Source organism: Microtus oregoni, unplaced genomic scaffold, assembly GCF_018167655.1.
Source record: "Microtus oregoni isolate MIOR12 unplaced genomic scaffold, Mior012 000025F_ref0000491, whole genome shotgun sequence".
Taxonomy (NCBI): domain Eukaryota; kingdom Metazoa; phylum Chordata; class Mammalia; order Rodentia; family Cricetidae; genus Microtus; species Microtus oregoni.
The window spans coordinates 5189739-5202831 of record NW_024543084.1 but is presented as its reverse complement, the minus strand read 5'-3'; the positions used below and the strand labels follow the sequence as shown (position 1 = coordinate 5202831).

The 13093-nt window shown below is 36.9% G+C and overlaps 1 protein-coding gene across 1 annotated transcript in view; it reads right to left on the bottom strand.

Annotated features, from left to right (window-relative positions):
• Lrp1b (LDL receptor related protein 1B) overlaps positions 1–13093 on the bottom strand; it is a 1777071-nt gene that overhangs the window by 673113 nt on the left and 1090865 nt on the right. Inside the window, exons 16-18 of the mRNA XM_041674488.1 lie at positions 12436–12576; positions 9620–9745; positions 1129–1245 (exon numbers count right to left, since the gene is read on the bottom strand). Coding sequence (XP_041530422.1) covers positions 1129–1245; positions 9620–9745; positions 12436–12576 — 384 coding nt within the window. The remainder of the gene's footprint in view (positions 1–1128; positions 1246–9619; positions 9746–12435; positions 12577–13093) is intronic.

The window sequence follows — 13093 nt, the reverse complement described above, 5'->3', positions numbered from 1 at the left end:
ATATATATTCATATACATATGACTACGGATTGGATGTCTATAAGATATTGAAGGGGTTGGAGTGACAAAATAGGTGAGTAGCTGACAATCTACTAGGAACATGTTCTATACCTGGTTGTCTAATACAAAATGGTATGGCAACAGGATGTAAAAACAACAGAAGGAAGCTTCTGAGAGATTTTTATATGTTCAGAAAGTCTATTAGAGTATTGTTACTTACATACATGCCTCATACCCAAATCAATGCAATTCCAGAATGACTAGTTTTAATTTAAAATGCACCTGTATTCATAAGATAGCCCAATATGTACTGACTTCATGGTCTCAAGCATGTGGCCGAAGGGTCTGTCTCCGTTCTTCTATGTGTGAAGTATGGGTAATATTGGGGTTCCAACAGATTGGCATGAAGACTCATTGAGAAACTATGCATCTAATAGTCCTTGCAGTCTCTTCACTACCCACCGCTGGGAAGGGAATTTACACAGATCTACATGTACAAAAGAAAATAATTGCATGTGCAACTTTGTCAACAACAAATCCTTTGTCAAAAAGAGATCTTTTTGAAAATTGGAAATCTAGTGATATGTGACTGAGAAGGATACCATCAACACAGTTTTTTTTTTTTTGGCAGTCAGAATTCTATGAATTCACAGAAATTCACATTTGTTATTTACTACTTAATCTCAGTTTCGATGATTTACTACTCCCAGAATGCGTCATCCACATTCGAACAGCAAACATACTCTCGTTGTTTGCTGCAAATGTCAATCAAAACACAATTTTGTTTTGCAAGTTAAATCCTAATAGTTCCAAGATTAACAAAAGAGTGTCTGCTTGGCCTTCTAATAGCTACGTTCTAACACAATCTGCAATGTCTGGATCCATGTGTTTCAACTGAGGGTATTGTATCTATTCTGAATGAGATCTGTTAACTGAGGCTATTGTAACTACCTATTCTGAATGAGAGCTATTCTGAAGCAGGCATTGAAAGTCATGTTCAAAGCACTGCAATGAATAATGCATTTGCCTCCTTGAATCTTATTCATATAAAAATAGCTGTAAGGAAATATAGCACCAGTACGCTGTATCTGCCACATCTCTACTAAAGCACAACTATTCTCAACTTACCGCAGGATGCTGCTTCATCTGTCTGGTCCCCACAGTCATCCTCTCTGTCACACAGCCATGCTCTGGGAATGCAGCGCCCATTTCCACAAGAGAACTGGTCAGCCTGGCACGTTCTGGCTGTAAAGATCAGGTTATAGACAAAGAATAAATTCACAGAATTTTTGAGGAATGGAACGTGCAATATATGTTTAAAATATAAGTGTTATTGTTTATGTTTTACATTTTTAGGTTTTGATGTTTTAATGTAATTATATTTCCCCCTTTCCCATTCCTCCTGCCAAACTCTCCCACATATTCCCTTCCATAATCTTTCAAAGGCATGGCTTCTTTTCTCAGGATGCATTTTTTTGTTTGTTGTTTGTTTGTTTTTCAAGACAGGGTTCTCAGTGTTACAGCCCTTGCTGGACCTACTGGACCTAGCTCTTGTAGACTGGGGGGGCTTCTAACTCACAGAACTCTGTGTGCCTCTGCCTCCTGAGTGCTGGAATTAAAGGCATGTACAACCGCAGTCCAGCTTCCTTTCTCTCTTTTTCTTTCTTTCTTTCTTTCTATCTATCTTTCTTTCTTTCTATCTTTTTCAGGATACAACATTTTTTTAGTGATTTTTTAGATGAAGCTTTGAAAAACTAGCTTCCTGTCTACTCTGAAGATAGGTACACTTTGCCTTTCAGTGAAACTGGCTGCTAAAATAATGAACCATCTTGAAAATTTCCACAAATGAAGATAGCTCATTATTCTAAGAACTTTCCAATCATGTGCTTTTAAAATGTTATTGAATTCAATTTCATCCAACTTCCTCATAGAAAGGAATTATGCTAACTCCCCATGAGAAGCCTTACTCTTTCTGAGTGGTGAATGGAGGTAGGGTGGTGGGAAGGTTGGGGGACTGGGAGGAGGAGAGGGTGCTGGACCTGGGATTGCTATATAAAATGAGAAAGTATTGTTTTAAAAGAAATAAATGTAAAAAAAATTCTAGCATTTTTTTGGTAAAAAAGAAAAAAATATTTTCCCCTGTAATGCCAAGAGAAGCTTGTAGGCATACAGGGTCCCTAGGTTCTAATCCAGGTTCCTAGTTGTCTTTTTTTTTTTTTTTTGTCTAACATTTGCCTTGTATTTACCTCTTCATTTCTAAGTGAACTTTCCATGTGAAGTGGAAATACAGAAATATTGTCTAAGACATGTAGCTAGCGTAAGACTTTACATGGACCCCTTGTGCAGCTGTATAAATTGATACATAGCTTCTTTGATAACTGTACTCAGAGTTGTAATGGGCAGGAATATGCAAAACTGCTTGCTGTGGTGAAAAGACACAAGCTGAAGTTACAGAATCCTCCTAGGAGGGCTTGATCCTTTCTATTGGTCAGGTCAGAGTTCTAGAGCACAAAAGTGATTCGCTTTTCTGCTCTTCCCCAGACCCTACGCCTTTCGGTACTGTACACAAATTACTTTTAATATTTCATTTTCATGTTTTTCTTTTTCCTTCAAAACAGAAATTTGTCTTGAATGGGATTATCTCAATCACCATGCCTTTCTGAGAATGGGAGGAAAAGATCTATATTGATGAAGAGAACCGTTTAATGACAGATTTCTTCTTCCATATATATTAGAAAAAAAATATGTTTTTATTTGGTTTTTTAAGAATACCTTGAATGCTAAACTACATTAAAGTAATTTAAAATAGTCTTCTTATAAAGGTATACAAACACATATGCTCATGGCTGTGTGATCAGAATTAGTAAATATTGTGCAGATTACTTAAAAATAAAATTTAAAATTTACTTATTAGTTTGACACCATGGGCTGGAGTTATAGTACCTACAATTAGAGTAATTAAGGATGTTATTGCAATGTACATTTTGCTATGCACATAAGGATTTAAGTATCAAAATATTTAGATAATACCTATTTGCATTTTAAAAACTGATTATTTGTAGTAAATTAATACATTTTATTTATTTATATATTTATTTATTTATTTATTTATTTTTGGTTTTTCGAGACAGGGTTTCTCTGTGGTTTTGGAGCCTGTCCTGGAACTAGCTCTTGTAGACCAGGCTGGTCTCGAACTCACAGAGATCCGCCTGCCTCTGCCTCCCGAGTGCTGGGATTAAAGGCGTGTGCCACCACCACCCGGCTACATTTTATTTTTTCTAACAAATGTCTGAAGTTCTGAAGTTTTCAATTTAAATAACATTAAATATTTCTAATTACCATTGTTATTGCCTTATATTACTAGCCTTCTTTATTTATAATACTAACATGCAAAATAAATTCAATGAAGGTCTTAGTTGATTTTATATAACTGTGTCTTTTTTTAAGGAACAGAAAACAATGCAAGAGCATATGCCCAAGGTGTGGGCTTTGGTTTAATTGATGAAAAAGGCTAGAATGTGAAGGAGATGCTTAATTTCCTCTTACATATCTCCATTATATTTCAGTGGTTGCAACCAAGTGTCTTCCCCTTCTGTTTTAATAGAAACTTCACAAGGACTCCTCATTTTCATTGTCCTTTCCTTTCATTCTCCCTATCTTCTCCCCTTTCCCATTTTCTTAATGTACTTAGTTTTCTTCCTTTTTTCCTCTCCTGTTCTTTCCTTTTTGCTTTTCCCTTCTCCCTTCCTTCTCTTTCTATTGTATTTCACTCTCTCATGATTTTAAATGAAAACACCATTAGGTGATTTATCTCCATTTAATTCCAACTTTGCCGTAATCATAACCTATTAAATTTATGAAAACCACTGTCTTTAATTTCATGGTCTTGTTACTACAGTCTCTCCTATCAGCCTCTCCCTAGGGTCTTGCAAAACTTTGGTAGCTCTTATTAGAAAGAATATTTATTTATTTGTTTGTTTATTTATTAAAATTTTCCACCTCCTCCCCACCTCCTATTTCCCTTACCTCTCCCCCTCCCTCTCCAGTCCTAAGAGCAGTCAGGGTTCCCGGCCCCATGGGAATTCCAAGTTCCTTCCCCCTCCATCCAGGTCTAGGAAGGTGAGCATCCAAACAAACCAGGCTCCCACAAAGCCAATACATGCAGTAGAATCAAAGCCCAGTGTCATTGTCCTTAGCTTCTCAGTCAGCCCTCATTTACAGCCACCTTCAGAGAGACCGGTTTGATCAGATGCTCCATCAATCCCAGTCCAGCTGGCTTTGGTGAGCTCCCATTAGATCAGGCCCACCATCTCAGTGGGTGAACACACCCCACACAGTCCTGACTTCCTTGCTCATGTTCTCCCTCCTGCTCCTCATTTGGACCTTGGAAGCTAAGTTCAGTGCTCCAATGTGGGTCTCTGTCTCAGGCTAATTTATATAGTGGGTTAATGACCATTGTGATGACAGAGGCATATGTGTGTGGCCCTCACTATTGCTGTGAAGCTGAAGGACCTACTGTAGTCATTGACTTGAGAATTTTCTACATAGTTATTGAAAGATTAAGACTAGGAAAGGCTTGAATTCACTATCCCTTCTGATCTGGAAAAGTATTTCGTTTTCCTTCCAGGGAAATTTAACTAATTTCAGAGGAGAAAGATATTTTATTCCTTAAGCCTTTGAGTTCAGCCTTCGAGACATAATCAAATTGACAGAGTTAGCACTTCAGATCAATGGACTCAAACAGAGACAACACAGTGTTTTTCTTCTCAGTCCTCCTTTGCACCATGTGTTATTAGCTTGCAGGTGATGTCACACCGTGACCCCAAAGAACTTTAATTTCATGGCAAATAGTGCCCTAAAGAGGAAATTATCAGTGTCTTCTGCAGAATTATTTATCTAGCACTTGAATCAGAGTTTTCCCCCACAGTATAAGGGTTCCTGTTAATCACTGCTATCGTGTATCTCAGTGAAACCCAAAAGCATGAGCTCTGGATGAGGAGGAGACTGTTCAAACTGAACAGTCAGGAACATCACCTTTGTCACTTCTGTTTAGAATTCTGGTTAGGCAACATATACCAGCTCATCGCTGTAAACTGTAGTACTTAAGAAGAGGAAGCTGGAAGATGATGACTTCAAGGTTATTTAACCTGGGCTACATTTAAAAACTTCAACTTAAAAAACCAAGGGCTGCACATGTATCTCAATGGTACAGCATTTGGATACCTGGATCTTATTTTTAGCACTATAAAAGATGAGGAGACAGAAGCGTTTAGAGTTTATCTTGTAAAATGTCTGGTTTTAATATATTGGTTATTTTAATGTAATTATACCTGCTTTATGTGCATTTGATCAAATTTGTTGGATGATGTGAGCAATAGAATATTGTCCAATGCAATTAGTGTTCAATGATGGGAGAAAATGTTGACTTGGGACTGCCTAGGTGAAAGTGTAAGAATTATTAGCATTACTTACAGGAAAGTGAATTTCAAATGTAATCACCAGTCATTCCTCTTGACCTCTGAAATTCTCTGAGAATTAGACAGAAAAGAACCTGTATTTTTGAGAGACTAAAGCTTCTCTGTGTGGCTGGGTCTGCTCCTTTGTGACCTGTGCATGCGCTACTGCTCTTTTGGGTGCCTTCTCTAACCAGCTCATAGGGTTTAGACCATTGCTACTCCAGTCCTATAAGCTACCAGTTGGCAATTTGCTCCTGGTGAAATGTTGCTATCACAAAGAGGTCAACCAAATATATACTTGTCTCTGTTGTACAGCTACATCCAGTTTATTTCTATATATTTGCTATAGTATTTTGCTTTGTATTTTTAAAAACCTGTATTATAGCCTCATTTTATGGACCATGAAGTCTCTCCCACACACTGACTTCCCCCTGACAGGCCTGACTCCTTAGTTTCTTTTTATGTCCAGGAATATTTTAAAGACTACACGGGAATTTATGAGCGATACATAGAACTGTGTTTCAGTTTAGCTTTCTTGTAAATAATGTGTATATTTTTCTTTATGTACGAGATATTTTGAAAATTGATTCTTTTTCACACTTGAGTATGAGCTTTGTTTTTCTAGCTACGCATGGCAAATATACAAATCTATCAATTATCTTACTCATTGAAAGTTGAGTTGGTTTGGAGGCTTTTTATTCATAGATCTCAGGTGAATAACTTTTTCCCCAGGTTTTTCTATGCACAGCTTTTAACTACAATGGGAAAATAGATATTCCTGAGATAAACATGCATACATTTTGGGATTTACTGAATTTAACATTTTCTGTACTGGCTGCTTTTGTGTGTCCTTGATACTAGACAGAGTCAGTAGAGAATACGAAGCCTTAGCTGAAGAAAGGCGTCCATGAGATGCAGCTGTAAAGCATTTTCTTAATTACTGATCAATCAGAAAGGGTCCAGTCAAAGGCAGGTGATGCCAAACTTGGGTCCTAGGTTCTATGAGAAAGCAGGTTGAGCAAGCCAGGAGAAGCAAGCCAGTAAACAGCTCCCCTCCATGGCCTCAGCATCAGCTCCTGCCTCCAGGTTCCATCCCTGCTTGAGATCTGGTTCTGATCTCCCCTATGAGAGGCTATGATCTTGAAGTATAAGCCAAATAAGCCCTTTCTTCCTCAGCTTGCTTTTTGGCCACGGTCTTTCATAGCAGCTATAGAAACCCTCACTAAGATACTTTCCTAATGTAAAACATCAATTTATGCAACCAATAAGAATATGTGACAGCTCTTTCTCCCCATAATTTTGCCAAAACTTGTTTTTAATCAGATTATTTACATTCCTTTGAAAATGAATTTTATTATTACTTAGATATTTTTCTTATATTTCAGTGGTTTAACATTGCTTCCTTCAGGAATTCTTCCCAATACTTTGCTCTTCTTATAATCCTGACTTTTAGTTGCTGTGAGGAAACACCAAGACCAAAAATCACTTGAGAAGGATCTTTATTTTATCTTACAGCTCTCCACTCATACTCCATCACTGAGGAAAAAAAAAGGAAAGAACTCAAGACAGAAACCTGGAAGAAATAACTGAAGCAGAGGCCGTGCTCGATGAAGAACACTGCTTACATTGCTTTCCATGTCTTATTTAGCTTCATTTCTTTAACACCCAGGATCATATGCCCAGGGTTGGCATCACCCATGGTGAGATGGTCCCTGTCACATCAGTCATCTCCCAAGAGCATGTAAAACAGGCAAATCTAGGGTAGGCATTTTATTAACTGAGGTTCTTGCTTCCAATATGGCATATGTCCAGTCAACATAAAACTAGACAGCATAAGCGCAGAGTGGCTCAACTTGACATGATGCATAATAACAGTGTGCATGACAGTGGATGGCTGACATATATTCTTATGTGTCTTGATCTTTGTCTATAAATATAAGTACTATGTACTTTTGATCATTCAGTCATCAGTGTTGTGACTCATATTTACTGGATGTGGGAAAATCCTAAAGGAACAAAATAGGAAACAGGTTTCTGGTGGGAGAAGATTCACATAGATATATAAGCAGCCCCTATGTAAAGAGATGAGGAAGAAGACATCATGAAAAAGTATCCCTATTTGGAGTCTTTTCACCTCAGGTACATCTTCACATATACACTTAGATTTCAGGTTCTACAGAGGGCTTAGAGGAATTGGTCACTTTGTCCAGGTGTGCTAAGCCACCTGAGTTGTATATTTCTTTGGGGGAAATGAAATGGAAGTACGTCATAGCTTAACCCCACTTCTCAAACTTCATGATGGCAAGGGAGATGTTCATTTTTCTCTTTGCTCTTCTCATTTCCACTTCATCGCATACCCTGCAGTGACACCAGCTGCCATGGGTAAACTGACTTGCGTGTACTGACCTGGCAGTGAAGAACTCAACTCAAAGTGGCATTCAATATGCTGTGTTTTATTTTTTCATATATAGGTATCCAGAACCACAGAAATCACACTAATCAGGACTGATTGCTTTGTTGACTCTTACATAGAAGTATTTCCATTTTTACTACTACTGATAGCTCATCACATGCAAATGTTCTTTTATAAATCACATGGAAACAAGCAAAACTTGTAATTAGTATAAAAAAGGCAGGTACTCTACTATAAAAATGAGTGTCTTCCTATTTTAAGGCAAAAACATCTCTGTTTATGTTCAGTATGTAATGAAGCAAAATCTTTTAATTAAACCGTAATCTTAAAAGATTAGTTTGTACATTGGTGTGCAGAAATGCTTCATTGTAAATTAGAGTCATATACAGTGTGAACTTCTTAAAGTCAAGTTGGCTGCACATAAATTTCAAGATAATCTGGTGTGTAGTGTAGTTTAGTCCAAGGAGTAAGGGCCTTTCAGGCAGAGCTCACAAAGATGCAGGAGCTCCATTTCATCTGAAAAATGAAAGCTCTTGAAAGTGGGCGTCATGGTGTTGAGATTTCTTTTTGTTTGAGGAAGTCTTGGAAACACACACACAATTTAATAATTCACTTCCTCCAAAGATTAGAGGTTTTAATCAAGGCTGAAGAGAATTACTCATCCACAGAGGGTGAGCAAGTGCTTCACCAATGGAAAAGTCTGTTCATATGATGTCTTAAGTCATGGTAGGAAATGGTTTCCTTTTGCTTTTATAGTTTCTGTTTTATGCGTAGCAAGAAGTTCTTTTCTTACAATTGTAACAAATTCAGTGTCTAATAGAGCTCAAAAAAATGTGCTCAAAAGATAGGGCAGAGAGGGACAAGCCTTTGCACAAGAAAGTCAATGCCAAAAACGAGGTTAGGAACAAATCTTTAGGTCAATGAGCCTACATTGTTACAAGTTTGTATTTATTTAGGAAGGTTTATAATGGCTAAAGGAGAAGCAGGTGTTGTGTAACCCGTATGCTGTAACACTTCAGCCTCCTTCAAGAAACAATTTTCACCAATTATAGCAATATGTATCACCACACACTCGCTTTTCTTCATCATTTACAGTGCACTGGGCTGCTGTTAGCCAGTGTCATTTTTCAACATTTACCTAGTAATCATGACCTTTCTGGCACGCTTTTGCAAGCTGTACCACCAGCTGTATATTTCTATTCAATAAGAGGCCGGCTAGGGAATCAATGATTTATTACAAAGACATGGATTACATGGAAATATAAATATTCTTAGTCGTAATGGGACTTCATTCAGGGGAAAAAAATTCTGCCTCCTATAAATAATGTTCCATGAATAGAAAACTATTCACAAAGGTGTTCTGTAGTAGAAAAAAATAAAAATTAAGTATTTTCTCAGGATAAAATAAATAGTTCTTCTTGGGAGGTGGCCAGGATCACAGCATGCTAACGAGAAGGATTTGAAGCCTAGGAAGGTTTAGCATGGACAAGTCTTGAAGGAGATGCTGATCAACAGGACAGCCAGCATGAAGAGATGAAGTGCCAGATTAATTTGGAAAGCAGGATTGTGGTCAAGGATTAGTAAAACACCATTTGTAATCTGGCCTTTGTAGCACCAAACACTAAATTTCTTGACCATGGCAATAATCAGACTGTCAATGCCAACAAAGTTCAGCTACTGTATCTACTTGCCCTGTGTGTTACAGAAGTGATGGGAAACTGATTAATCACATGTCTGTGCAGACTTTTACCTGCGCAGGTTTGGTTGGACTCATCTTCATTGCTCCCACAGTCATTTGCTCCGTCACAAAGCCATCTCTTGGGGATACAACGATTATTCTGGCATTTAAACTGATCATCGGGACAGCTATGATTGACTGGAAAGTGAGGAAAGAAAGTCAAGTTATGAATATTTCAATTATGGTTGCAAAGCAATTTCAGTAATTGTAATATTATGCTATAATAAATGCCTCTGAATCTGTTATTAATTGTCTCAATTATTGTAGGAAACATTGATATTTTAGACTTTGCTCAAAATTAATCTTGATAGATGGGATAAATAAAATAAATATGAAACAAAAGGAAATAAATCCATTCTCCAGCTTCTACTCAAGCCAACTTCATTCCTTAGTTTGCTTCTTCATCGGTTACCAGAACTTGTCACTCAGCTAAAGAACGCTTATATATTCGACATCAACCTCGAGGTTGAATGTTAAACAGGGAAATTATATCTCAAAATAATTACTCATGCATATTCATATACTGTTTTCATATACACATACATATATATCACATTCATTCAGATACCTAAAATATTAAATAATCGTGCATGTTTAATAGCCAGTCTATTTTGGGATCTGAAAAGAAATGACAGAAATAAAAATGGATTATTTGTGGTATAAAGTTGATACTAAAAATAAGATTCTTTGTAATTTTAATAGCACAGTGTCATCCTGTTCTTTCCAAATATGAACGAATTAAAAATGAGCAATATTAAAAATAGGAGCAACTGCAATAAATAACGTGATACACAGCTGAGCCTTAACCCTCCAATATCTAATCACAGTGGGGAGGCATTTGATATTAACCTTCTAAATGTATTTTTGGGGTTCTTAATATGTAATCTTTCATATTTGTTTCACAGTTTCAATGTTATTTTATTCTTTTATTTAATGAAGTAGTTGTACATTTTTAAGATGAAAATATATTCTGTAATAGTTTTATTTATAAACAGAAAGTTACCATTTTCTCATTTTGCTTCGTATCAAATGGACTTACTTATAATATGTACCCACAAAACACACGTTCTTTAAGTATTTGTAATGATAGAGTGATTGACATACTTTATGGAAGGTTTTCACTTGAGGAACGTAAAATTTATTTTAAAAAATTGAAAACCTACACACATAGTTGAGTGGTCAAAAAGATGGGGAGGACCTGGGAAGAGGTGACAGACTGAAGGTTTATTATTAGAAGGTATTAAATGAATTTGTGAAGATATTTTCAGTACTTGTGCATGCTCAAAATGTTCTAGGTGTTTTAGGAACTTTAACAAGTATAGAAGTCCATGAAAAAAATAAGTCAAACACATATCAGAGGTCAACATATTAAAGGAGCAAGATTACGCACTGCACGCTGTAGTGAAGCTTCTGAAGGACCTTTGTGCTCAATTCTATAACCCTGGACTAGCAAGGAAGAAGCAGGGAGATTGAAAGCTTTAGTTTCACCTAATCCACTCAGTGAATTCAAGACTCTAATCTATTTCCATTAGCAAAGGAAATGCAGAATCAACCACAGTTGTTCTAGTTAGCAGTGAGTTACTGAAATATAGGCAGCAAAAGGATCAAAGAAATTCTATGTAAGAGATTTTGGGATTTATGTCTAGAAAAATCCTCTACATTGGGTTATGATTATATTGATTTATTGACCGCAAAACAACTGAAAAGAAATGTTATTCAGCATGACTGCAATGCCCAAAAAGGATGCTCTTCAAGCAGGTAGCTAAAGACGCTTGCTCTACACTTATAGGTTTATACAGTTATACATTCTTCCAGGGCCAAAATCTATTTTTGGAGTTGAGCCTTCAGACATGCTACAGCCAACCATATCTTCCAAAGAGGATATTAATCTTTTATTAGGTGAATCAGATGAAGAAACATATGGTGGCACTATAGATTGAAAGCTACAGTAATATAGGACTTACAGAAGATGGATGCTTATCTCTAAAAGGCTGTACTGCAGTTTATTGGTGGTTACAAATAATTCCATAAGAAGGCAGTGGGAAACTATATTAAATTTCATAAACTGCTGTCAGTTCAGTGTCACAGACAAGGAAAGCAAGAAACGTTTTTTTTTTTCCTCTGTATGGCTACATATAATTTGACTCCATAAAAACAAAGTTATACTCTTGAGTCTATAACTTGACGCACTTGCCCTCTTGACTAACAGGTCCTGCAACAGTTTTAATAAAATGGACATGATCCCATAAGAACTACTCGTGGAGCAGTGGCGAAAGTGAACTTACTTAAGGGAGAAATTACTGGGAATTGCAGAGGAATACTCGTTGAGTTAATTTAAGATGGAAGCCTAATTCACACAGAAATTTTGTGTGATTATTCGGGTCTGGGTGGCTGGGGAATTAAAGTACAGATTCTGTTTAAAAGAATGCATTCCAAATCCATGCCAATCTCCTTGGATTTCCTTCAAGTCCCTGTTTTCAAGGTCAATGGAGGGGAATGTGCCCAAAATTCAGTCTCAAAGAGAGTTAATTTGACATCCCATGTCTTTATAAGCAAGATCCCCAATGTGTCCTTTAGAGAAACATCAGACTGTGGTTTTCCAGAATTCTCACAGACATAATAAAGGATGGAGACAGAAGAGGAGAACAGATCTTGACATCTATATAAGGAGGTAATCTGTAGCTTAACTTTATGACACAGGCCACCAGGAAAGAAAGTTAAATCAAATTTACATCAAAGATATTTTCAGATATGCTATAGGCTGCTTTTGGTAATCCACCCACTCACTCAGGAAAATATAGTTTCAGATTATTTCAGGGTGTACATACAACACGTGACAGAGTCCTCATCACTTCCGTCTAGGCAGTCATCGTCCCCGTCACATTTCCACCGAGCTTGGATACAGTGTTTGTTTTTGCAGCGAAATTCTCCAGGTTTACATACGTGAAGCACTATTTCTTCAGGATTAACTAGAATCAAAAATTAAAAAAAATAGGTGATGTACATATTGAACTAACTGCATAATTTCATTAAGCTATCAATTGCTGGGAGTTTAGTTGCTTTAAAACCCCACAGAAACAATGTTATATAGTGTTTGTCTTTCTTCTCCTGGCTTACTTCATTCATGGAATGCTCCATATTCATATAAGTGGTAAGGTTTCAATCTTATTAAAAGGTGAATGATAGTCATTGTGCACATATGCACACAAAACACAGTTTCTAAGATCATGTGTGGGTCTGGTGGAGAGAGAGAGTGAGGGAAGTATGGGTCAAAGGAGCACAATTAAAGAAATGGAAGATGAGTCAGTCTACATGTCTAAGATACAGCATTAAAAATAAATAATGATGTGCTATCTCATGCTGGCAATTGGCAATCATTTGCAGGTTGCCTTACTATAGGTAGCCATAAAAGGGTAACAAAGAGAAACAATTGTTTTGTTAATTTGTTTGATGACAGAAATCAGCTCCTGAGTATATCACAGTAGC